At 36.3% G+C, this 23,615-nt stretch overlaps 1 protein-coding gene across 1 annotated transcript in view; it reads left to right on the plus strand.

The window, feature by feature from the left end:
- Nucleotides 1-22,755, plus strand: part of LOC578750 (cilia- and flagella-associated protein 47) — a 46,609-nt gene extending 23,854 nt beyond the window's left edge. Inside the window, exons 31-53 of the mRNA XM_030995116.1 lie at nucleotides 106-135; nucleotides 2,120-2,217; nucleotides 2,888-3,004; nucleotides 3,494-3,628; nucleotides 4,191-4,454; nucleotides 4,872-5,145; nucleotides 5,563-5,820; nucleotides 6,437-6,904; nucleotides 7,209-7,414; nucleotides 8,337-8,480; nucleotides 11,489-11,607; nucleotides 12,225-12,431; nucleotides 12,980-13,152; nucleotides 13,831-14,056; nucleotides 14,955-15,174; nucleotides 15,449-15,553; nucleotides 16,079-16,235; nucleotides 16,670-16,928; nucleotides 17,390-17,658; nucleotides 18,172-18,343; nucleotides 18,924-19,085; nucleotides 19,570-19,738; nucleotides 20,280-22,755. Of these exons, the coding sequence (XP_030850976.1) occupies nucleotides 106-135; nucleotides 2,120-2,217; nucleotides 2,888-3,004; nucleotides 3,494-3,628; nucleotides 4,191-4,454; nucleotides 4,872-5,145; nucleotides 5,563-5,820; nucleotides 6,437-6,904; nucleotides 7,209-7,414; nucleotides 8,337-8,480; nucleotides 11,489-11,607; nucleotides 12,225-12,431; nucleotides 12,980-13,152; nucleotides 13,831-14,056; nucleotides 14,955-15,174; nucleotides 15,449-15,553; nucleotides 16,079-16,235; nucleotides 16,670-16,928; nucleotides 17,390-17,658; nucleotides 18,172-18,343; nucleotides 18,924-19,085; nucleotides 19,570-19,738; nucleotides 20,280-20,498 (4,451 nt within the window). The 3' untranslated portion in view covers nucleotides 20,499-22,755. The remainder of the gene's footprint in view (nucleotides 1-105; nucleotides 136-2,119; nucleotides 2,218-2,887; nucleotides 3,005-3,493; nucleotides 3,629-4,190; nucleotides 4,455-4,871; nucleotides 5,146-5,562; nucleotides 5,821-6,436; nucleotides 6,905-7,208; nucleotides 7,415-8,336; nucleotides 8,481-11,488; nucleotides 11,608-12,224; nucleotides 12,432-12,979; nucleotides 13,153-13,830; nucleotides 14,057-14,954; nucleotides 15,175-15,448; nucleotides 15,554-16,078; nucleotides 16,236-16,669; nucleotides 16,929-17,389; nucleotides 17,659-18,171; nucleotides 18,344-18,923; nucleotides 19,086-19,569; nucleotides 19,739-20,279) is intronic.
- The last annotated feature ends 860 nt before the right edge of the window (nucleotides 22,756-23,615 follow it).

Consider the following 23,615-nt stretch of genomic DNA (forward strand, 5'->3'; position numbering starts at 1 on the left):
AATCTTTATGAAGACTAGTAGAGAATCCTTTTCGCATGACATTTACTTCTGATAACGATGCATGTTCTTATTTCCTCTTTCGTTGATTCTATGACACATTTTTAGCCTTTCTGACGTTATACAATCCTCCTCCAGGTATTTGCATGATTCAGTGTTAAAATCTGTACCTCCATTATCCAAGTAACCTAAGTACCCAATCCTAGCTTTGAACCCCAAACCTATTTTAAGCCTTGCCTACACTTATATTCCCTTTGATTCGTAATCTTATCAGGATATAGCTTGCCTGTATTAACTTGGGACCCTAACCCCATCCCTACTTCCTTCCAGAACTTGGCTAACTGCTGACATATGGTTCATATTCTTGCCTATATCAAGTATACTTTCAGCTACAAAGATGATATACAAATATTAATATGGTAGTAGTAAGATTTAGTCACTGGCACTTATGAATACACCTTATCTTGTTAAGGTATCATAAATGGTTTTGGGAATGGTTGATGGCTTTATAACAATTTACCCTCTAAATAATACATCATCCCTGAAAGAAAATAATGAGGATTTTTAAATATTTTTGTTATAGCAACTTCCCTGTAGTTGAGTGTAATTCAACCAGTATCTCATTCTTATTTTCCTCTTTCCATTTAGTATTAAACATCTGGATATTAATCTGGTGATGGTATCCTATAATATTTATAAAGTAGTAAAAAGAAATAACTTGTGTTTTTATATAGATACTGACATAGTTATTTAACAAGGGATGAGAAGGAATAGGAAAGAATATAAAAGGGAGAGAAGGAAAAAGAGAGAAAGAGAGAGAGATGGAGAGAGAGAGAGAGAGAGAGAGAGAGAGAGAAGAGAGAGAGAAGAGAGGAGAGATGAGAGAACAGAGAGAGAGATAAGGAAAAAAAGATGGGTGAATAGAGAGAGCGACAGAGAGAGAAACATGATGGGAGAATAGAGAGAGAGAGAGAAAAAAAAAAAAAAAGCAAATGGGAGAATAGAGAAAGAGAGAGAGAGAGAGAGGGAAAGAGAAATGGGAGGGAGAAAATCATCATGTAAAATAGGGCCATGGCAACCTAATTTATAGTCAAGACTTGAAATTAACAAACATAAAAATTAGTAAGGTTTAATTGACCTAAAAAAGCTTGCCTAGCTGGTATATCAGACCGTACATATGTGACTCAGTATTTATACAGTATTTATACATAAACAATTCATTAAAGTCAAATGTCCGCTCTCCTGCTTCACCTGTGTGATGTTTGATATTTAAAAGTTTAAAAATACTATGAGAAGAAGAAAAAATCATTTAGCATGTGTTTTTTGAAATGTGAAGTTTGTCTTGCTCAAAGATATGTACATGCACGTTTACATTTATGCTTTGATATGAAAAGTGTTGCTTCTTTGGATTGCAAATAGCCTCTATTTTAATCAGTTTCAAGTTATGTGTGACAGAGTGTTTTGGTAGATTTTACTGATTGATAAGAGTTAGAGTAGAGCGGAAGAATTAACAAAGGTATAATAATATAAACCATAGATATGTTATAACTTAAGTACAAGTGCAGTGAAGAACCATAATGCGTTTCTGTTTTATTGAAGGATATGACAGAGTTTTTAAATTGTGTAACATGCAGAAGCCTGAAGAAAAAATGCAAAGTCCTAAATAATCGTTCATGTTGTTTATATATATTCTCATTTTAGCTTCTTTGAAATGATCAACTGGCCAAAATAGTTTTAATGGTCATATTTCAGGACACTGAGAACAGACCGTCATATGTTTGACTTAAGATTCAAGATCATGGAGAACATATAAAGAGGCTACCTGTCTATAAACAAACAAATGGTACTGGAACTTGATTTGTGTTCTGTTTACCAAGGTTATACTGCTTTTCAATTCAATTCAATTCAATTCATCATTTATTTAAATCATAAAAGCATAAAATAATATATATACATAATCTTACAATTCTGGAAATCGTGAAGAAATTGGAGACTAAAAGGAAGTTTTAAAAACTTGTAAGTAGTCCCCTGACATAAATAATGAATATCAAGATTACATGGTTGTGATCTTTTCTCGTGTTTCATTCTGATTGGTGCATGTATGGATATCTCTTTGTTTCAGGTGGTGTGCCTCCATCGCGATGGGTAGTTAACTTTGATTATGATCTCTTGGATGGTCTGGTCTTAGCTGCGGTCATCGCCGCACATGTCCCATTCCTGGTAAGTAGGGTTCTTTATGATCAAATGATAATAATGATATGGGGTTCTTATATAGCGCTCATATCTGTCAGAGTTGACACTCCTGGCGCTCCACAATCATTACCCTGGCTTTAACATGGCTGCCATTACGGCACTCTAGCATGTCAAGGGATTAATTCCTGCCAGGTATCCATTTAGACCACCTAGGTCGAGTGTGGCAAATGTAGATTAAATGTGATTGTACAATTATAATATGTTCAGTTTAATGTAATCATTCAAATTTATCCCTTTCCATACTGCCTTTATATTTTAATGTAATGGGGAATCAGTCATAGGGATATATAAATGGAAGAAAACTTATTGTATGGAATGGATTAAGCAACAAAATAGATTATCCGTGCAATTCTCTTTTAATTTTCCTGTTTTAAAGAGGGATTGATGGTTGAAGACGAGTAAGCTTCCGATGCATTCCACACATATTTATGTACACTAAACTTGACAAATTATTTCACTAATATGTTTTTAATTTTTTATAGCACATTGGTATTAACTTTTTGAAAATTTTCATTCATATGTAAAAATACAAAGCTTTTATTCATATCATTCACTTGACAGCATTACATCACTGATATTCTTGTAGAGCAAGATAAATTTAATTCTGTCATTTCTGGCCATATTTCCCCTGGCACAGATTAAGACCCATCTTCAGGGCATGTACACACACCCTTCCACAGCGGAGCAGTGCCTTCATAACGCTCTCAAGGTCGTCACTGCTTTCAGGTTCATTGGACTCGATTATGACATCCAGGTAAGATCTTAAATATGTCAGAGTTTAAAAGAAACAATCAAATTTGTTATGCTGAATTCATATCAAATGTATTTCTATGTGTCTCTTTGTATTTCCCTATTTTTGTATCTTGTTCAGCTTTCTCTAAGAATTACTAAGTTAATTTCCTCATTTCAAAGTGGTATCACAATATGTTTTCGTTTTGTTACGTTTTCTAAACTGATCTGTACCAAAATACTTTGTTTCGCTGTTCAAGGGGTTAGACTCGATTATTGAACACATGTACCATTACCTGGCCTCTTTTACCAACCAATAGTTTCTCTTGTATATAAACACATGTTATTGAAATGTCGAGGCTTGCATCAATTGAACCTATTAGTGTATAACTGTGTAAATGCCATTTTTAACATTTCAAAAGAGTTTTCTGCTTTAAGAGCTAGGTATCTATTTGCTTTCAACGAAAGTATCATTTGTAATAACTGTGACCTATCAATCTTATCTTATCTCCAGGCCATAGACATCACGGATCCCAATCCTATCTCACTGATGTTACTATGCCAGCATCTCTATCAGAGGTTACCTCAGTACATGCCTAAGACTGCTGTTGAGTTCACCACCTCACTGCATTCATCTGTTACTAGACAGGTGGGTACATCTATATGCTGATAAGATTCTTGATCTGTATGTTAAGGTTGGAATTAAGGATGAGATTCATATCGAAAATTCCAATTTAATGATAGAAATAATTGTGGCTTCTTGTATAGCACTCATGACCACACTACAAGATGCTCAACTAGCACTCCAGTAGTTTTCTCATTTAGTAAAGAGAACAAATTTTGTTGCCTACAGAATTCAAGGAATTATTTCCTATTACATGTTGGTACCTCTGTGGAGAGTAGAAAACAGCTTTGTTTCTTTCCAAAACAACAGGAGTATATCATGCTGAGGCTTACGTCCATGACTTATGCATGTCCAGTCAAGTTTTTAAATTCCGAAAATGTCTCAAATCTCTCCTCTTTGAATATGATCAAAAACTTCTTTGATACTTTTGATGTACAGCGCTGTGAAACAACAGTTAGTTTGTAAGAGCACTATAGAAATGACTTTATTGTATTGTATTGTATTTTTAAGCTACTTGATTATGTCACCTTGAGCTCAATCTCCACCAGTTAATTTGAAATGCTTGTACCCCTTCATCTTGCCTCAGGTACGCCTGACAAACCCCAGCAACAAGCCTCTGACCTACCATGCCATGGTGGCCGGCCGTGATGCTCGAGACTTCACCATCCCTCGAGGCAGTCAGGTCATGATCCAGCCCAAGGGCAAGCAGGACCTTCCTGTGATCTTCACCAGTCGCTTCCTGCGTCCTGCAGAAGCCGTCCTGGTCCTGGTTGGTAGGAGGGTAGGAGCTGCATGTGGGACTACCCTGGTCTTCAATCTCAAGACTGCTATTGATAACATCACGCCAACGGTAAGCTGACTAATAATAATAAAAATAGTGCTTATAAAGCGCTTACCACCAAAGTCTCTAAGGGCTAAAAGCTTAGTCAACCTGCTATACAAAGAGCCTGTATTATCTTTGTTACACATTGTACTCCTCGAATATCAAATGTTTTGTTTAACATTCGTTGTGGAATATAAATATTCACATTCCTATGTCCTCTAGAGAAAAAAGTGTGTTATTTGCAGAGAATCAGAAGGGTATTATGTCAATGTTGAGGTAGGTGAGTTAAATGCCCTTTTTGTTCTCAGTAGATTGCTTTGATTGAAGTACATTCATTATTCATTTTACACAATGCATATGTCTTGTGCTGATGACGCGTTTAGACAAACACCCTTTTATGACTGTCCATATTTATTTCATTTAAAAATCTGTTTTCTCGTGAAGGCCACCATCAAGTGTGAGTCGCCCTGCTTTGAGCTTCAGAAGGTTGACGTTGCCATCGTGAACCCATTCGATGAGGCCGGTGAGTTCCGCATTGTCCTGGTGGAGGCTAAGACTCCGTTCCCTGGCAGTGACTCCAAGCAGAAAGGCCTCTTGAAGAACACCAAAGGCACTGTCAAGAGGGTCCGGTCCAAGACTGACCATGGCCAGAAGAAGGAGAAAACACCAACTCCACCCAAGGTGGAAGAGCACAGCATTGACCGCAACATGTTTGAACGTAAGTTGCGCAGTGACGTAAAATATTAGAGCCAACTTAGATTGGGAGTAACCAAGCAGTTTGTTTCTGGATTTTTTCTTCATTATTTTAATTAGTTCATTATTTGTAAGGTCTGCAAAACTGCATCTTTTAGAGTTGTTAAAGGTCTAGATTAAGTGATGTATAATAGGCATTTGTTCCATTAAAATCCACTTTCAGAGCAAACAATAATGATTCTAATACAAAAATTGTGAAGTGCATAATAAATAACATGATGTTCTGTATAGGCTCATTTACATAATGTGTGACGTTGCTACATACTTCAACAGTAATAACTAACAATATAAAGTAAGGATTAATATTTTTTATTTTAGCTGAATTTACTGAACATAAGTTGTGAGAAAAAACAAATAATTTTATCTCCCAAATCTTTGACAGAAGAGACTAGCGACACCGTTGGATCCTTCTACTGCCCTGATCAAACCATCAAGCTAGACGGCAATGGACCAGGGATCGTTAGCATTGACTTCTTACCCTTCTATACCGGGAAGCGTCAGTGCTCTGTTCTCTTCATCAGTGAGGCAGTGGGAGAGTTCCTCTACTCGGTGGAAGCCACTGCTACCCTTCCTCTGCCCTCACACCTTCCTTATGTACCTACCAAACACAGTGTCAGGATCAGCAGTGCAGCAGCAGCAGGTAGGTCTAAGGATTACACTATGAACTAAGGTTTCCATACAAGGAAATTTAATTTGAATACAAAATCACTAAACTGGCCTGAAGAGCTGTATTAGTTCTGTATTATATATGGACAATAAAATCTTGAATCTTGAATCTTGTTTGTTAGTGAGTTCCTGCATTGTTTTTTTTTACTCTGTATATACCATTCAGGTTTTCATTTGAATTTAGTTAACGAAGTGTGAAAATGGACAGATGTTCTCATGTATACTGTGCTGATGACAGTAGTTTAAAGTTAACCATAATTATTTAACCATCTCCTCTGTTAGAGCTCATACAACTCAATAGCCCAATGCAAACCTTGTGTGAAATGTAAACTCATCTCAAGTTCTTTCTATATCTGCCTGTAAAATACTGCATTGGTAGAGGAATCTTACAGGGGTGATCTTAGATGACTTATGGAGAAATCCATTTTGTGACATATTCCTTCTAATCAACAACTATATATATATAGCCACTAATACAAATAGATGCGAAAATGTTCTCATCTGTCCGTTTTTGGATCTCTTGAAGCGGACTTCAATTTCTTTGAACATCCTGTAAAGAATAATTCTTTCATCTCTATTGGATCTTACAGGTAATGGCAGAGGTCTATATGGTGGAGACGATCGCATCATCTACTGGCGTTGCGACAGTAACTCTGTCCTCAACGAAGAGGTCATGGTGCCCATCACCAACTCGGCCAGAGAGAGGGCACTGGTCATCGCCGCCCAGCAGCGCATGACGGACACCGAGATCCGCCGGCGTCAGATGACCGGCACCTTGGCGTGTGGCTCAGTCACCGCGGCCATCGCTGCCTTGGGACTCTCTGACGATCATGTGATCAACAACAACCCTTCCACCGTCTCCTTCAACGTGAAGCAGGAACAGAAGAAGTCTCCCGAAGGCACTCGCTTTTCGGTGGAAGTCAACTCCAAGTTCTTTGAAGCACAGCAGCATTTCTTTGTGCCCTCTCCACTCTCCAAGAAGCCCAAGTCGGCTGGGGATATCGTCAAGAATGGTCACAGGGTTGAAAGGTCACCTGCTGGGCTTGTAGGGACTTCAGGTTAGAAAACAATCCCTAGCATTCTCCTCCATATGATTGCAAATTGATATGAATTAATAAGTACTTACAGATGCGTGTACTTGAAAAAATTGCACTTTGATTTGTTGTTCCATTTTCATCGCAATGTAAAGCAGGATGTTACTCAAATTTTCATAAAAAGATGACTGTCAAGGGCCACTTATAATCCAAAATTTTCCTAGACACTTGCCTTTTGCACTAAAATTGCATGCCCTTGTTAACCCTTGTTTTTTGGAATTGAAATCAATTTGTACTTACTTATTTTACATTGTTTCTTGTCTTTCAGGTGTGATCATAGATGATGGTGTTATACCCTTACCGATCCGCTTTGCACCCAAGGGGGCTGGTCATTACCCCTGTCGTGTGGTGTTAAGATCTCCTAATGACATCAGGGTGTATCAGATTGAATGTTCAGTCAATCCCGAAGGAACAGTGGCTCAGATTGAATTCACTGCACCTGTTCATCAGTCCGTACCACAGAACATTCCTGTTGTAAGTTGATTAGTAAATATAAAGACAGTATCTACAACCTCAATATTTGTACTTTTTAGTTTTTAGTATATTATGAAATTCTAGCATATCATTCTATATTTGTATTTACTTCATGGCTGGAATGCTCCCCAGGGAGTGGAAAATGTGCATACATTGTGTGCGGGTAAGCCTGAATCGGATGACCGGGATGATAATATATCTGTAAAGTGCTTAGGCACATCGTTGTATTGATGCATTGGGCGTTATATAAAAGCGGAATATTATTATTATTATCAAAAAGAGCTTTCACTTGTTGAATATTTGTTATTAATATATATATTTGTACAATGGTATACAGTGCTTTTCTTTTGTCTCAAATTTGCATGTTGTTGTTTCTACAAGGAGAGAGTGGAAGAATTCTTCTGATTTTGTTGTGTACCTGGCAAAAGGGCACAAATTATGGCCAATAGGCATTGAAAGGAAATATAAATGATGTACAGAATTTCTTAACTATCATTATTTAGACAATCATGCAAAACCATGATTGATAAGTCCAAGCTACAATATTTTGGTCATGTTAGCAGTAGATCAGGAGACAACCTTGACAAAATGAACATTCAAGGTACCTTTGAAGGAACAAGTAGAAAAGGAACACCCAAGCTAAGATGGAGAGACGGTCTTAGGGATATCACTGGCCACCCTCTCAATACACTCTACCGGATTGCGGGGGACAGATGCTGATGGAAAGGTCTCATTACATTGGTCACAATGAGTCAGCCATGACCTATGGGACAACAACGACAAAACCATTAGACAATGTACATATTGAACTGTCTTGAGCATATGTAGTCTAAGAAAAATATAAACCTTAAAATGCTTAATTCAGAAATTTACATCATGAATTGTGATTCATTGACACATGACATTATTTTCTCCATACCAGGTGAATCAAACCAGCGTTGACTGGCCTCTGAAGATCAGTATTGATGGTGTAGGGTTTCATGGACCTCCATTCCTCCTGGCCAAAGCAATGCAGATCACCTACTACCCACTCATGTTTAGACCCACCTTTGAGTCCTTCATAACGGTAAGAGTTAGAATGGATGTTGAACTAGAGAGAGATTTGGATGTTGAACTAGAGAGAGATTTGGATGTTGAGAGCCAGAAGGGCATACATAACATTAGCTAACACCCTTCTGGTTCAGAGCTGACAGTTTGTGCCGGTGAGGCTCATAACATATAAAGTTGAATAGAAACCTAAAGTTTTATTGAACATGCACTTTATCTATCTAGAAATGAAAAGTACCATTGCTTGTTCAGGTTATGATTGTCTGAGGTATCATTCAAATCTAAGACAGTTAAACTCAGCATTATAATGCCTTCACATGTTTTGAAACAAAAACAAAAGGGAAATATGCTTTGCTTTAATAGTGGTTCTGATGAAGATAATGATGAAACATTAGTATATATAATATATCAATATGTGCAAGAATTATTTAACAATTGCCTATATATTATGATACACTTTTAATATTTCTATTTGGTTTAGTTAAGTTTTCAAGGCAAGATCGTGTTTTTTTTTAATGTTTTTTTTTTTTACAAGCCAGTGTTATTTAAACATGTACTATGCTAATTATATGCTCCTTTAGAAAAGAGGTGGAAGAATAAAATGGCTGAGTTCAGTCACATTCAGAGTAAGAACAATACATTATTGTACCTTGGCATGCTAGCAGGCACATATTGCACATCAATTTCAATTTTTTGATAGGTAGATAATAGTAGTAGTATTATAATGATATTTGCACTTGGATTGTGCCATCTGTTTAGTTAAACTATTCCAAAGTTAGAATAAATTTAGGAAAAGATATAGACAGAGTAAGAGAAGAGAAGAGAATAGCAAGTAAAAGAAGGGTTATTATACAGTGCGTCCCAAAAAAAACTATACACTTTTGAAATAGCTGCCGAATAAAAAAAAATATATAATTCTGGGGGAAAAGTTTTATATGTATGGAAAGCTCATAAACTCAACTTTCATATGACACCAAAAAGTCCAAAAACAATTCATGCTTGGGTGAGCACTGCTCACTTTTGTAAAGGGTATGAAAATTAGGTTGCGCAGGAATTAGCCTTCCAATTTGTGAGAGGTATATTCTTTGGAGCTTACAAAATTGAGGGTGATATGTAGTATTCATGATTTGCTGAGTGAATTTCATGGTTTATTAAACCAAACTTTTATGTTGTATTGTAGCATTTTAACTTTCCTTCTCAGACTCAGTGGTGTGTTCATGGGAGTATTCATGTTACAAACTGTTATTTTTTACATCTGTGACTTTGAATAAAAACCTTCACCCCACATTTCAGTTACCATTTACCTGAAGAATAAGTAGCCGACATCTTGGACGTTCCTTTTTTCAACAAACCATATTTGAATATTCAATTTACATAATCCCTACCTGGGTATTAAGTAAATCAATGAGATGTTCAACTAATCTTACAAAAATTGAAATGTGGGGTGAAGGTTTTTATTCAAAGTCACAGATGTAAAACATATCAGTTTGTTACATGGAAATTACAACATGTACCATCACCCCATCCTGACTCCCATGAACACACCACTGAGTCTACCAGGGAAAGTTACAAGGCTACAATAAAAAATGCAATTCCTGTTTACTCATGCATTAAATGTTATTCCCATAAACCACAAATTTCACTCAGCAAACCCAAACTCATCACAATTGATCATGAATTGGTCATATCATCCTCAATTCCGTAAGCTCCAAAGGATTTACCTCTCACAAATTGGAAGGCTAATTCCTGCGCAACCTAATTTTCATACCCTTTACAAAAGTAAGCAGTGCTCACCCAAGCATGAATTATTTTCTGACTTTTTGGTGTCATATGAAAGTTGAGCTTATGAGCTTTCCATACATATAAAACTTTGCCCCCAGAATCATATAATTTTTTATTCGGCAGCCATTTCAAAAGTGTATAGTTTTTTTGGGGATGCACTGTATATACAAACCAAGCCTCCATGACAATATGTAGATCTTACTACTAGTATTCACACGAGTACAGCTAATAAAGTATATTGATTCTGCACGATATCTTCACCTGTTATTACTATTTGTCGGTCACATATCCGATATTCACAGCATGCATTGTATAGTTTTGTCACATGTTGTATTTGATAGTGCATGCATGAATAGGAAGTTATTTGACATTTTATGAGTAATATTTGTCGATGCATGCATGGAAACTTCAACAATTGCATGGTTGTCTTTTCCAGTAGATCTATAAGTACAGTACCCACACATTTTTTCATCAGAGAGAAATGTTGCATGGAATGCTTTTATATATTTCATATGCACATTTCCAGTTTTGTACATTTGTTCATCATTTCACATACTTTGTGCTACTTTATATATTGTATTAAATACATGTATCAGCTGTTCATAGTCATAACGGCATTAACTCTGGATGAAAAAATGCAAGTTAACAATCTCCTGGCTCCAAACAGCAGATATACATAAGTTTTGTTAGAATCAAATTTTATCACATCCAATATATTTACTGATGTATTAGAACAATATTTAAACATGTATACATACATATTAGAAGAGATTGGTACAAAAACAGAAGGCAAGTAACAGCAAAACATTAAACTTAAACACATGGGGTGGTATTCTGATAAGTTAAGCCGGGACTAAGTCTAGACTAAATGAGAATTTTAGTTCACACTTCTATGGAATGCTAGGTTTCATCTTCCTCCTTCAATATTCATGACAAAGAAAATCTACCAAAGACTTTGTTGAAATTCAGTTCATACTCATATTATCTTTTTCTTCCCATTTCATTGCAAAATTAATTTTTTGGACATATTTCATTGAAGGATTAAAATAATTTGTACAGGGTAAAAAATTGGCAACAGGCACAACCGGAATACCACCCATGTAGTCTTGAAATAATTTACTGTAGCATTAAATATCAAAGATGGTCTGTGGTAGAAATTCATTTATTTGAGTAGATGAAGTTTTAGGGAGATAGAAAAGAGCTTCATGTCATAACTTGATTTTCTTTCTCTCCTTCACTTACCAGGGTAAGATGATGATGCTGAATACTGATGATGGTACAGAACATCACTTCAATCTACAAGGAGAAGGCCAGAAACCTCTAGCTCTGGATCATGTTGAGGTTGAGTGCCAAGCCAGACAGAAGTAAGTACTATCAAACCTGGTTGAATGAAGACCAGTCTATATAGACCACTTGTTAATAAATACCATGACTTCTGGGACCCGTTTCACTGACTAAGCCTTTTTTCAATGACAAATGACAAAAATCAGTGACAAATATGCTGATAACCAATCAGAAGCAAGGATTTCAGTAGCCTATAAGAAAAACTGTAATTTTCACTGTTAGAAACTTTACTATAATGTACAGTGGTAAGGAAATCATTCTCATTGTCATGATCCACATTCATAAACATTCCTATACATGAAAATGAGGGTTGTGCATTCCATTAAACGCGGTTTACAACACAGTTTTCCTCTGTCTGCTCTATATGATCCAAACAGCCCATCTACTTGTAATGTACATGTAATTCATAATAAACAAATTTGATTAATAAAGCCAATCCCTCTGTAAATAAGACAGGCTTGATAAAACAAAATTAGCATTAAATGTCTTGTAGAAGTTAGATTTTAGTGATTTTTACCATGATATTAAAGACATATTAATGAAATTAAATTAAATTAAATGCAAAATGACTGTTTTGTGCTGTTACAGCAAACATGCACAGAAACTAACGATATTCTCACCATGTTTCTTCTTTCAGAGTGAAGCGTCTGATCCGTGTCCCCAACGTGACTGGGAAGAAGATGATGTACCGAGTAGTTTCAGATCTTCCTATCGTCACTGGTGCTCCCACCATCACTGTACTACCATTGAAAGAGGACGAGTATGCCATCACCGTATCACCATGGAAACGAGGCAAATTTGAAGGCGTCCTTTCTTTCATTGCTGGGAGCACTCAGAATTTGAGGTAAGAAATGAGAATGTTGCATCATTGAAAAGTAGGTCTTCATGAAATGGCATGGTAAATGTGAGTAAGCTTGCCTACAGTACACATATGATTCATGCTTGTCTTAAGGGTTTTCATGTAATTTAGATGAGCAGTGAATGTATGAATATATTTTCTTGCAAATCCCCAACCTCATTTTCTCTAGTTGTATATTATAGTTTGCTTGTCTGTCAGTGCAAATTTGTCATTGAGGCTTTGACTATATGCAAGTATGTTCTGTATGATTTTGTATTGAACAAAATGTATGATAGCACATTTGTTAGCACAATAAGATTATAACTACAAAATACATCATTGCTTTATGATCAAATTCTACTCTTAATGAATTTCTTCTTCAATGTAGACTATACAACCCTCACCCTAGCCCTAAACCTTTGACAAGATAAAGCCTAGAGCAAATTTCAGATTCCAAAATGAAGCTCCATTTCAGTGGATTTTCATAAGATATGATTCGATTCACAAACAACCCCATTCAACATATTACCGTAAATCTTGTGACCTTGATACAGCGATGAACCTGGTGATGGTGACTTCAGCTCTGACCAGCCCCAACGTGAGCAGCGCCCTCTGAGTGGCAAGTCGTCTATCAGCAGTCTGGCCTCATCCTCTCAGAACACTGGAGTGAGCAAGGTCCGTGATGAGACGTCGGGCTACCGTGTGTGGTTCTCATTGGCTGTCAAAGGTCAGTATATATTACAATATCGGCTTAATTATTAACTCTCAAAATGACATTGAATATATATAACACATATATTAAAATAGCAAGCTATTGAAGTTTGCTTTAATACCATGGGGAAAGAAATATGTGAAGGTTTGTTAGCATATTTGCCCCCCCCCCCCTAATTTTTGTTTAATACTGGTAAATTAATTAATTAAAGAAATAATACACTACAATCATTGTTTGCAATTTTGCTACTTTTATTTCTGCCATGTTGGTTCATTGAATCTTTATGGTGTGCTAAGAAAATAATCAAGACAATAGATAGCAAAACACTACACATTTATGTAGGCGTCTAAAAGGTTGTACTCGGCATTAACTGTCACTATTAAATAGCTCATAATATGAGTTTTGTTATTACTGGAGTGAAAATTTGACAATAAATTTAATAAATCATACAATTCATTTACATCATGATAAATGGATTTGTCATTATACATGTATAGTTCCTTTCATTTGTATTTATATATATTTCTAGGATATTGTGTATGATTCCTTTTAATTTGTATGATGTTTTTAATGTTTTCAATTTTGTAAATTCATTTGAAATTTAGCCTTTGGCTACAATGAGTGAATAAAATACCTTGAATTGAATTGAATTGAATTTGTGAATATCTTACCAATCCTACTTTCTTGATGCAGCCACGCCCCCACCACCAGAGCGTGTCATTGGTATCACCTGTGCTGCTCAGTCTGCATCACTGATGGAGGTGGAGATCTTCAACCCAACCAAGGAGGAGCTTACCTTTGATGTATCCATAGAGGGGGAGGGGCTTCGTGGTGACCCCAAGGTGACCTTGAAGCCTGCTCAGAAGAAGTACTATCAGCTGGTCTTTGCTCCTGCCATCATCGGACAATCAACAGGAAGGTGAGAAGCATGGTTGCATATTACATAAATAATAAAAATAAAAAATATTCCGCTTTATATAGCGCTTAATACAAATGTCTCTAAGCGCTTTACATTACCCCGGTCATTGGATTCAATACTTAGCCACACACACTGTGTGCACAATCTCCACTCCCTGGGGAGCGTTCCAGCCAGGTGTTACTTGATGCTCAAAAACTGTTTGACCACCAATGACAGTCGCATCCTACCGGGTACCCATTTAACACCTGTCTACTCTTGCAACAATTGCTCCATGTCCTATTTTTTATACACACCAACTTGTCAAACTTCACCGATGCCTAACCCTCACCCTTACGTTAAATTTGTTCTTAACCCTTTGCTTACTGGAACCTGTCGGTCCCTGTAGTAAGCCTATGGGACCTATACAATTCAGTAGTCAACGGGTTAAAGTTTGATAGCCATCAAAGTCCTAAACCATATCTTTGGAGAAAATATTAGCTGGATCAAATGTTGCTGGAGCAAATGTGAGATCACAGAGAAGCAGACTACTGAATTTGGTCCGATGTCTCAAAACTAAGCAGAATTGCTGCTAGAAGTTTCAGCATTAAAACAGTTTAGATTTAGATTTAGATTTTAGGATGTAGAAATGTCATCACTGCTTATATATATTCATCTATATTTATCTAAAATGGTTACAAAAATATCAAGATCAAGTAAATACTCACTCACAAATTTGAATATTAGACGATCACCCACCTATGCAATTCCATTGAGATGTCATTGATTAAGAAGCTAAGGTAAAATCTTTGAAAATTAGACCTAAAATTGATTGTGGGAGTGCTGATTCACAGCACCTAGGTGACTTATAGTGTAAGGGAACAAGGATACTAATCTCTTCACCAACCTTTGCTTCCTACAGTCTGATCTTCCAGAACGAGACCATTGGTGAGTTCTGGTACTCACTGAACCTGACAGCGGAGACCCCCGCACCCACCACCCTGCCTCACATGGAGTGTGAGCTAGGTAAATGGAGTCGTCAGTTCATCCCGCTGAGTAACCCCACCGAGGAGACCCTGGAGCTGTGTCCTAGCTGCACCAATCAGGAGAACTTCACACTGGAGCTGGATCAAGAGAGAAAGGTTAGTTCATAATATTAACCACTGCCTTGGTGCCTATGACAAGAGTCTAGTTAACTCGACTTTGACAAAAGGTAAATAATATCTTGAAAACCCTGGTTGCATATGTATAGGTGTGAGGATTAATTTCTCATGGGATTAGTAGAGAGGTGGTTCAATTAGCTACCACATTATCACTATACTATTACTCACTGATTTATACACATTGACATGGCTGTCTTTTAAAAAAAATAACAACTCTTGTAAATGTCTTTTCTCTTCTTGTTCTTCTATTCAGATTGTCTTGGCTCCTCACTCAACCGAAGAAGTGCCTCTTCAATTCATGCCTTCAGCCCTGGGCCAGTCTACTCACACTGCAAAGATAACCTTCATGTGTGAACAGGTAATGACTCTAAACACACTTCTGTATCTGTGGACTAGTATGAGTTCACACACTAGAACATCAAATGAATTAGCAATGAATGAATCCTTTCGATTTGAAACCCTCACAATTTGTTGTAACGTGTGATGGGGTGGGTCTTTTAGATTATTTTCTTGTAAATGCTGTATGATTACGATTGTGATAAAGTAACTTTTAAAAAGGATAGACTTATTAAGATTGAATAACATGTACATACTTTGGAGTCAAACCAGCAACAACACAGAGATGAATTCTGTACTGTAAATGCTTTAAAATCCTCTCTATCTTATCAGCAATTATGTGTGTCTGATTATAAGTAAGATGTTGTTGTTCTTCCAAGCAATGCCCTTGATGACTACTGATAGCCAGAGCCCTAACCATAAGAAATCATTATGGCTTTAGGATCTGTAAATACATGTATATCACATGGCTCCATGAATATAACATTGTGACTTAAAAAAACAGAATTTAATAACATACCTTTTGTTTATTATCCTTCCTTCCCAGCTTGGTGACTGGGTGTTCATAGCGTCTGGTACCGGTCTGACCCCCACACCCCTGGATCCAGTCAGCGTGAGTGCTACCCTGGGTTCCAATACCTCTCTCATCATCCCCTTCAGGAATCCCACCTCAGAAAACATCCTGGTTGATGTTGTCCTCTCTGGTGAGTACCTGTAGCTCTGAAGGACACTCATTTCTAAACCATATATTCTTGTAATATGCTATTCTCAACAGTGGTATAGTTGATTTAACCAACTTTAATGTTGCTAACTTTATAATGAATCTAACATTGTTTTCTAAAGAATAGTTTTCTTTCATCTTCAAAACGAACAAAATTCATTACCTGTTATTGGAAAGTTATCTATCAAGAGGTACAATGAAAAGGAGAGAATAATTATCTAAAACTTGTCTCATGAACTGTTTTAAATACTAGAGTACCCAAAATATCACTTACCAGGGTTTCTTCCTTATGTTAAAGGTTAAACCAATCTCTTAGATATTGGCTCCTGGGTGCTCAATGGTCATTAAACAAATCTTTTACAATTTTTGATTGCAAGAACTCACTGTAACTCCTTAATTTTAACTATCTTCATACAGACAACACAGAGCTTGCAGAGAGTGCTAAGGGCCGTCTGGATCGGAACCGTATCAAGCCTGAATCAGCCTTCTGCCTGCTCCTGAAGAGAACTGCCAGTATCCCTGTAGGTCCAAAGGCCACTCTGGACATCCCCATCACCTTCGCTCCTGATCGTATGAACCTCCATGAGGCGCTCTTTATCGTCTCTATCAAGAGAGAGAATGGAGAGCACTGGGATTACCTGCCATCAAGTGACCCAGATCATCCATCAGCGAGAAGGTAGGCACTAACCCACTTCAGTCCTGCTTTGAAAGCAGCATGAATTCTTTAAGAATGCATCGTTTCTTCTTCCAGTATGGATACCATTTTCTTTTGAGGAAGGTGGAGAGGCTTCAGTGTGAAAGCAGTCCAAATCCAAATAGACAGCAAAATAATCAAGAAATATTTATCAAAACAAGGACATATTGAAAATTAAGGACATGTTTCTTTACATGCTTCTGCCGAATGGACAGAAAACATAGGAAAGCCACCCACTAAAGGGAAAACTTGAGTTTGTGCAATATATTTTCTAGACATTTTATAATTTGTGCATGCACATCTCAAACACTCTTATTTTCATATGAAAATTTTGAACAGCATCTTTCTACCCATGCATATTTAAACTCGATCATCATATGATTCATTTTAAATCAAGACAGTCATTCATAAGTTGACACGTACTTGTTTATATCTTCCTGCAGGGACCATGACAGGCGTGAGAAGAATGGTGGTCTTCGAGACATCCGATGGCTCTACCCTATCAACGGCATCCCTGAGTCCCAGCCCAAGGTGGACCGTGGTGCAGTGGTCAGCTGCCAGGCTAGGAGTAGGATTGAGGAGAGGTTAGAGGTCTCACTGACCGGTGCTGTACCAAGCTCAGCTAGTGGCTCTCAGATGGTCAAGACTAGAGCGGTCACTCCTAAGGATCAGATCCAGAGTGTGGAGGAAGATGGGGTGGTGGCTGGAGAAGGTAAAAAATAGTTTTATTTTCTGTTTTGGATTTCATGTTGACGTTTCTTCTTTATGCTATTAAGGTGGATATATGTTTCTCTTTCATTGATCTGCTATCAGCTCTGTTGTCAGTCTTAACAAGAAAAAAGAAGGGAAAGAAAGTAATAGTCATAGGCTCATATTCATAGGGAATTTGATTTGATTTATAGAGCGCCAAGTGTTAACCTTTTGATTCAATACAAGTTATTGTAACTTAAGACCCATTTCCACAGATGTGGCTCATTTGTATATACTATAAGGCATAAGTTTCACAATGACATCATGTTTTGTTTGTTCATCTAGTTACAGAAATTTGGTATTTTTCACAGATTGGCGATTGAGGCCCTATGTAAGATCAATAGATTAAAGTTAGGTAATCAGGTTTAAATCTGGATTAAAGTAAGCACACTTTAATGAAATGTCAGGTCTCTGTATTCACAGATGTGACTAATTAGTATATATGTAAACAAATTATCTGTTTTTAATCTCTCAGGTAACACCCTTGCCAGTGAGTTCAGCTATGAGCTTCTCTTCCCCAACGATGAGGCCAAGGTACAGCTAGAGAATGCCGTCTCTCTTCAGCTCATACGCAAACAGAGGGAGAAGCTCTCAGGCAACATGACACTCGTATTCAACATCATCTATGCACCATTCAAGACTATGAAGTATGTTCTGTCTTCATTTTTAACCTTTTTGTCCCAATAACTCAAAGGAAGTGCTATCGTTATTAGCTAAGATTTTTAATGATTAGCATGCAGTTGTTCTTCATTTCTCAAAATAACTATGAGATGTCAATACCTGACCATGCATTGTTGATGCTATTGTCAACATGATGTTGTAAAGTATGGGCATAATGTTTTTGTTTGTTTGTATTGTTCCACCAATAATAAATTATTTATCTAATTGTTAGAATACTTTGTTAAATTTATGGTTTTTCATTTCTACAATTTTGAAGTTACAATACAAACTTTGAGCATAGAACATAGTGTATGAACATATAATATCAATATCACTTGCAGATTAGGAGTCCATCCTTGGCCCTCTTTACATAAATGTGTCTACAAGTAATCATTTTTATTCCTTTTTCTTTCTTTTTGAGGGGTTGGGGTCCTGTTTTTTATTGCAAGTTTACTTTTTGCTCTCCTACAATCAAATCATCGAGGTACTGCTTTCAAATGAATCGACTATTCCTGCTAACTTGTATTCTAAACAAAAAACTTGCATTGTCTTACATCTTTCTTCCAGGCATGATGTCCAGCTGTGTGTGAAGGCCACTACGGGAGGAGTATGGCGCTTCCCTCTTGGCTTCATCTCCTCTGAGCCTACCGCTGATGATCTCATCACCATAGAATCAGTGGGACTTAACAAACAAGCCATGGTTGGATTCAGACTCACTAGTCAAGCTAGGTAAGTCTAAAAGGGTAATATTAAGACTTTTAAGACTGTGTGTTGAAAATCTGTCAAATGAGAAGCAATACGGGAGTAAGAAAGTACCATCTACATTGTATCTGGACGATCGTTTCTACATAGACATGTACATGATGCAGTGGTCAGTATTTGGTAGGATATTCTTTCTTACTTTTTTGCAATAACTGAGATGAAAAGATGAAACAAGACCCTCACCATGTTCCGCAGTTGACCAAGACAGCTCATATAGTACAGACAACAAGAGATTATCTAACTTGTGCTCATGCTGAAAGATTTCACTGTACTAAGAAACTCAGTATGAGTTCTTCTTCAATCTGTTATTAACCACACTAATATTTTTACTCTGCTTACTTTTATTTTGCATACAGTAGGATTTCCTTTTTAGTTTTCGCAAAGATATATTGATCTTCAAATGCGTTATGCTTTCCTGTATTATACACGCTTTTTGTGATTTGTTCTGTAGGCATCCAGTGGGATTCCAGTCCTACTTTGTAGCTGAGAGCGATGTAGAGTTCTCAGTGAGTCCACAGACAGGAGAGCTCAAGCCTCTAGGTACACCTGGTACTCTCATCACTGTAGGGTTCACACCTAAGCTCTATGGAAAGACCTATCATGCCAAGCTCGTTGTACAGGTAAGGAGCTCATACAGTTATCCTCTCTGTCTTCTCTCACATGTTCTTAGCTGTCAGGGTATTCAGTTATATTTCTATCATTAAAAAGTGATGATAATGGTGTAATGTATTTTTACCCAAAAATGTATAAAAATGTTGTTTTTGTTAACTTAACAGGCTTATTTTATTCATTATACTATGAAGTGTATAATGTACATCAACAAGAAACTACACACAAAAAAGTAATTGAACCAACAAAATAAATGTCTTTCTCTTATTCCTCCTCTCTCTTTGTTTTTTATCTTGCTCTGTCTCTGTGTCTCTTTAAATATCTTTTCTGCTTTGTTAGTAACATTGTATTTGTAGAACAGAAGTAAAGATCTGGAAGGATGGAATAGGCAAAGAATATATCTGCCATTGCCATATTTTATGAACAAAAATACATGTGCTATTGAATGATTAATTGTTAGTTAGGTGCACTGTAACTCGAATGCAGTTACTCTAATAAGCAGACTACAAGAAAAATTGACAAGCTAAACATTGATTCTCCTGATCCCCACAGACTGCCGACATGCAATGGACCTACCAGATCAAGGGTGTGACACCAGAATACACCCCACCCACAGGACAATCCCAGAAACCCATCCAAGGACCCCACCCTAGTCCAATCAGACGAAACAAACCCAAGAACTTCATCCTGGATAACCTAAGCCTCACCACCACGGCGGTCTCATCGCCCATCAAAGGTGCTCCGGTTCTCATGAAGACTAATGGGATTTAACCCTGTGGATACCATTGGCAAAGAGACTATGAATCAATCTGTTGTTGGTGTTCAAAAACTTCTGGCTTGTTCAATGCTGTCGAGCACCGATTACCAGCCATGCAAGTTAAATTGATATAGCACTGACGATATGCATGGATACAAGGAATGAAGATTTAAGGCAAAAAATGCTTCTATTTTACATCTAAAAAACACAAGTGAAATGGACTTTTGGATGATCATATATTAAGCTCCTATTAATTACTACCGAAGGAAATTCAAATGCAGTGCCATTGGAAAAAGGACAACTGAAGTCATTATCAGAGGCATTAAGAGGTGATCAATTCACAGTTCATCTTAACATGACTGTAACTATATAAACCATAATGGATCATAACATAACATACTGTAAGAAAAAACGTATGTGAAGAATAAAAGTGAATTTCTGGATTAGCTAGCATTGCTGAAATTGATTTGTAGTAGAAAGCTTAATCAAAAGTATGCACTATCCACCACTCGTCTTGTAAGAAGTATTATGATAGACTAAAACAATTATATTTTGCTGATTTCTAAGTGGATATGTCTTGCAGATTTCAACATTCCAGGCTTGCTTGCAATAGGATGTGTTGAGTGTACAATATATGAATAAAGTCACACAAGAATTAAGCAAACAATAATGTCTTAAGAGCTCAGTTGTAAATTTCATGAATTTTCAGAATAATATTAGTATTTAACTTATGTCATGCATGCAGTGTACATATATATATTAAATAATAGATTTGAATTGTTAGTCATTCAAAGTTATATAACATGAGAGCAATTGAGAAATCTTTGTAGAATCATTGTTACAGAAAAATAGAAATTTATATTTCTAATTGTAATATATTTGTGAGCAGATTCTTGTCTGTAATTCATGGCCTAACCATTACAGTCATATAGAACATGTTCCATAAACTTGTGTATTGTATGGTAGGATATAAATTTATTTTGATGATATGCTTTTGATTTAAGTTACTTACCTTGCATAATATTGTGATATTTTACGAAAGCACCTATGCACACTGAACTTGATGCAAATAAATTTCACTCGTCAATGATTATTATGCTACAACTGGACGTTGATGTAAAGAGTAAACAAATTTTAAAAGAAAATATTTGCAATGCTGTATATAGGATATGATCAAGTGAAACCAGTGCTGTGACAACTGTTTTCAAAATATTACTATCAATTTTAAAGGTTATTTATATATGATTAGTGGTGTCCAGTGTGATGCAATATTTGACTTGTGTTTTCTGTAGATACGGTAGTTCTTTATTTTTACTGCGATTGATTTCATTTGGGTGCAGTTTTATTTCAAAATATATCATGATGTACTACAGTGAAGCTGTTGTTCCTCCAATGAAAACTATGCTATGTATTGCTACAATCCGTCCAATAAGGCAACACATTTTTCCAGTATTCACTCATTTTTCATCAGTTTTTGTTGCTCACCAATAAGTATAAAGATTGCTCTTCATTGTAATGTTTTTCTCTTCCACTGCTCTTACAAACATATTTCTTGTATTAAAATCTCTTAAACCTCGATTCAGTCAGTTTGGTGCAAAAATATTGTTCACCACCGTTAAGTATGAAAATTTGCAATGCACAATTACATATCCTCTTCCACCAATGCTGTTTTATATGTAAATGTATTTGGTTCTATCTGCCAAGTTTCTGAACGCTTACAGCAGGATATATATCTGTAAATAAGACTGATGGCAAATTTTAGTACAGTCATTTTTGTTTCAACACCGTAAAGTATAAAATAGCACTGCCTTGTCACAATTCAGCTCTTCTCTTCCCAATTGATATTGGTACTAAAATATGCTAAGATTTCAAAAGCTTTTTATATATGTATACTTAATAAGAGTGAGGATATGTAATGTAAAGTCTGTGGTATGCCTTGTGAAATGGTTTTGATATTCATATTTATTTAATTGAAAATGTATGTATATATTTTATTACCAGATTGTTATTCATGCTGTGACAAGTTGAAATTTCAAGCAATTAAATGACCCCTTGAAAATGTATCTAAAGATGCATCTGGTACATTAAGGGGCACTAAATGAAGGAGACACAAACTGAAGGTTGAATGAACAACTTAAACATGAATAAGAGTCACACCACAGTGTATTGCATTTAAACTGTAAATATTTTATTGTAAAAGATTGCCTGCATATGTTTGTCTATTGTAATGTACACAACTTATTTGAAAATAAAAAGTCTTACTAAATGGTACTTTGGAGATGTCTTCTCTTGCTTTTCCCCATCATATTCAGATTAGACTTGAATATGTACCTAAGTTCGACCGCCTTTCAATTTGAAATCTTTTTTTAATACTATAACACAATTATTTTAAAGCTTGTTCCAAGCGCTTCAGAATTCTTTTCTCAAAGCATGAGTAGTTTTGTACTGTTACATTTCTCCTTTTTTTTTCTTCAAACCAAGTAACAAAAATATGAAAATGGCAAGCATTGACAACAGTTGCTTATACATATCAGCAATATAAAAAAAATATATACCAGTTTATGAAATAATATACGAAATAACATGTTAACATGAGACAAATGATATTGATACATACCAGTACTTGTAAATAAATGGAATGAATTCAGACCATAGATACCAAATGTACATGTTCAAAGAAAATCCATCAAAATACAAAAACCACAATTACTAAAAATAATATATTACAGGAAAGAAGAAAAAAATTAAGTCTTGTGTTACAGACAGTGCCAGGTTGTTTATGTATTTAACATTCATTTACAAACCTAGACATAGAGTATAACCAAAATCTCCATCATACATCTTAACTGTGTCTACTCTTTTCCACTTTGATTTCTAACCTCTTTAAAGAATCCTAAAAACTGTAACTTGAAATGCATACTTGACAAGATACTGAGTATTGGAAACGTGCTACTGGGGCCCGTTTTTCGAAACGTCGTAAGTCTAACTTCTTGACCAAATCAAGAATCAGCGTTAGTTAGCTACTTGTCCTGTACGTGTTTCACGCAGCCCTCTTTGCCAAGATCAAAGACAACATCCTGACATCTATTCTTGCCGATAGTATCAATTTCACGAGACGTCTAGCTAGTAAG

This window comes from Strongylocentrotus purpuratus, unplaced genomic scaffold (genome assembly GCF_000002235.5).
Source record: "Strongylocentrotus purpuratus isolate Spur 01 unplaced genomic scaffold, Spur_5.0 spur5_scaffold_21, whole genome shotgun sequence".
Lineage (NCBI taxonomy): Eukaryota > Metazoa > Echinodermata > Echinoidea > Camarodonta > Strongylocentrotidae > Strongylocentrotus > Strongylocentrotus purpuratus.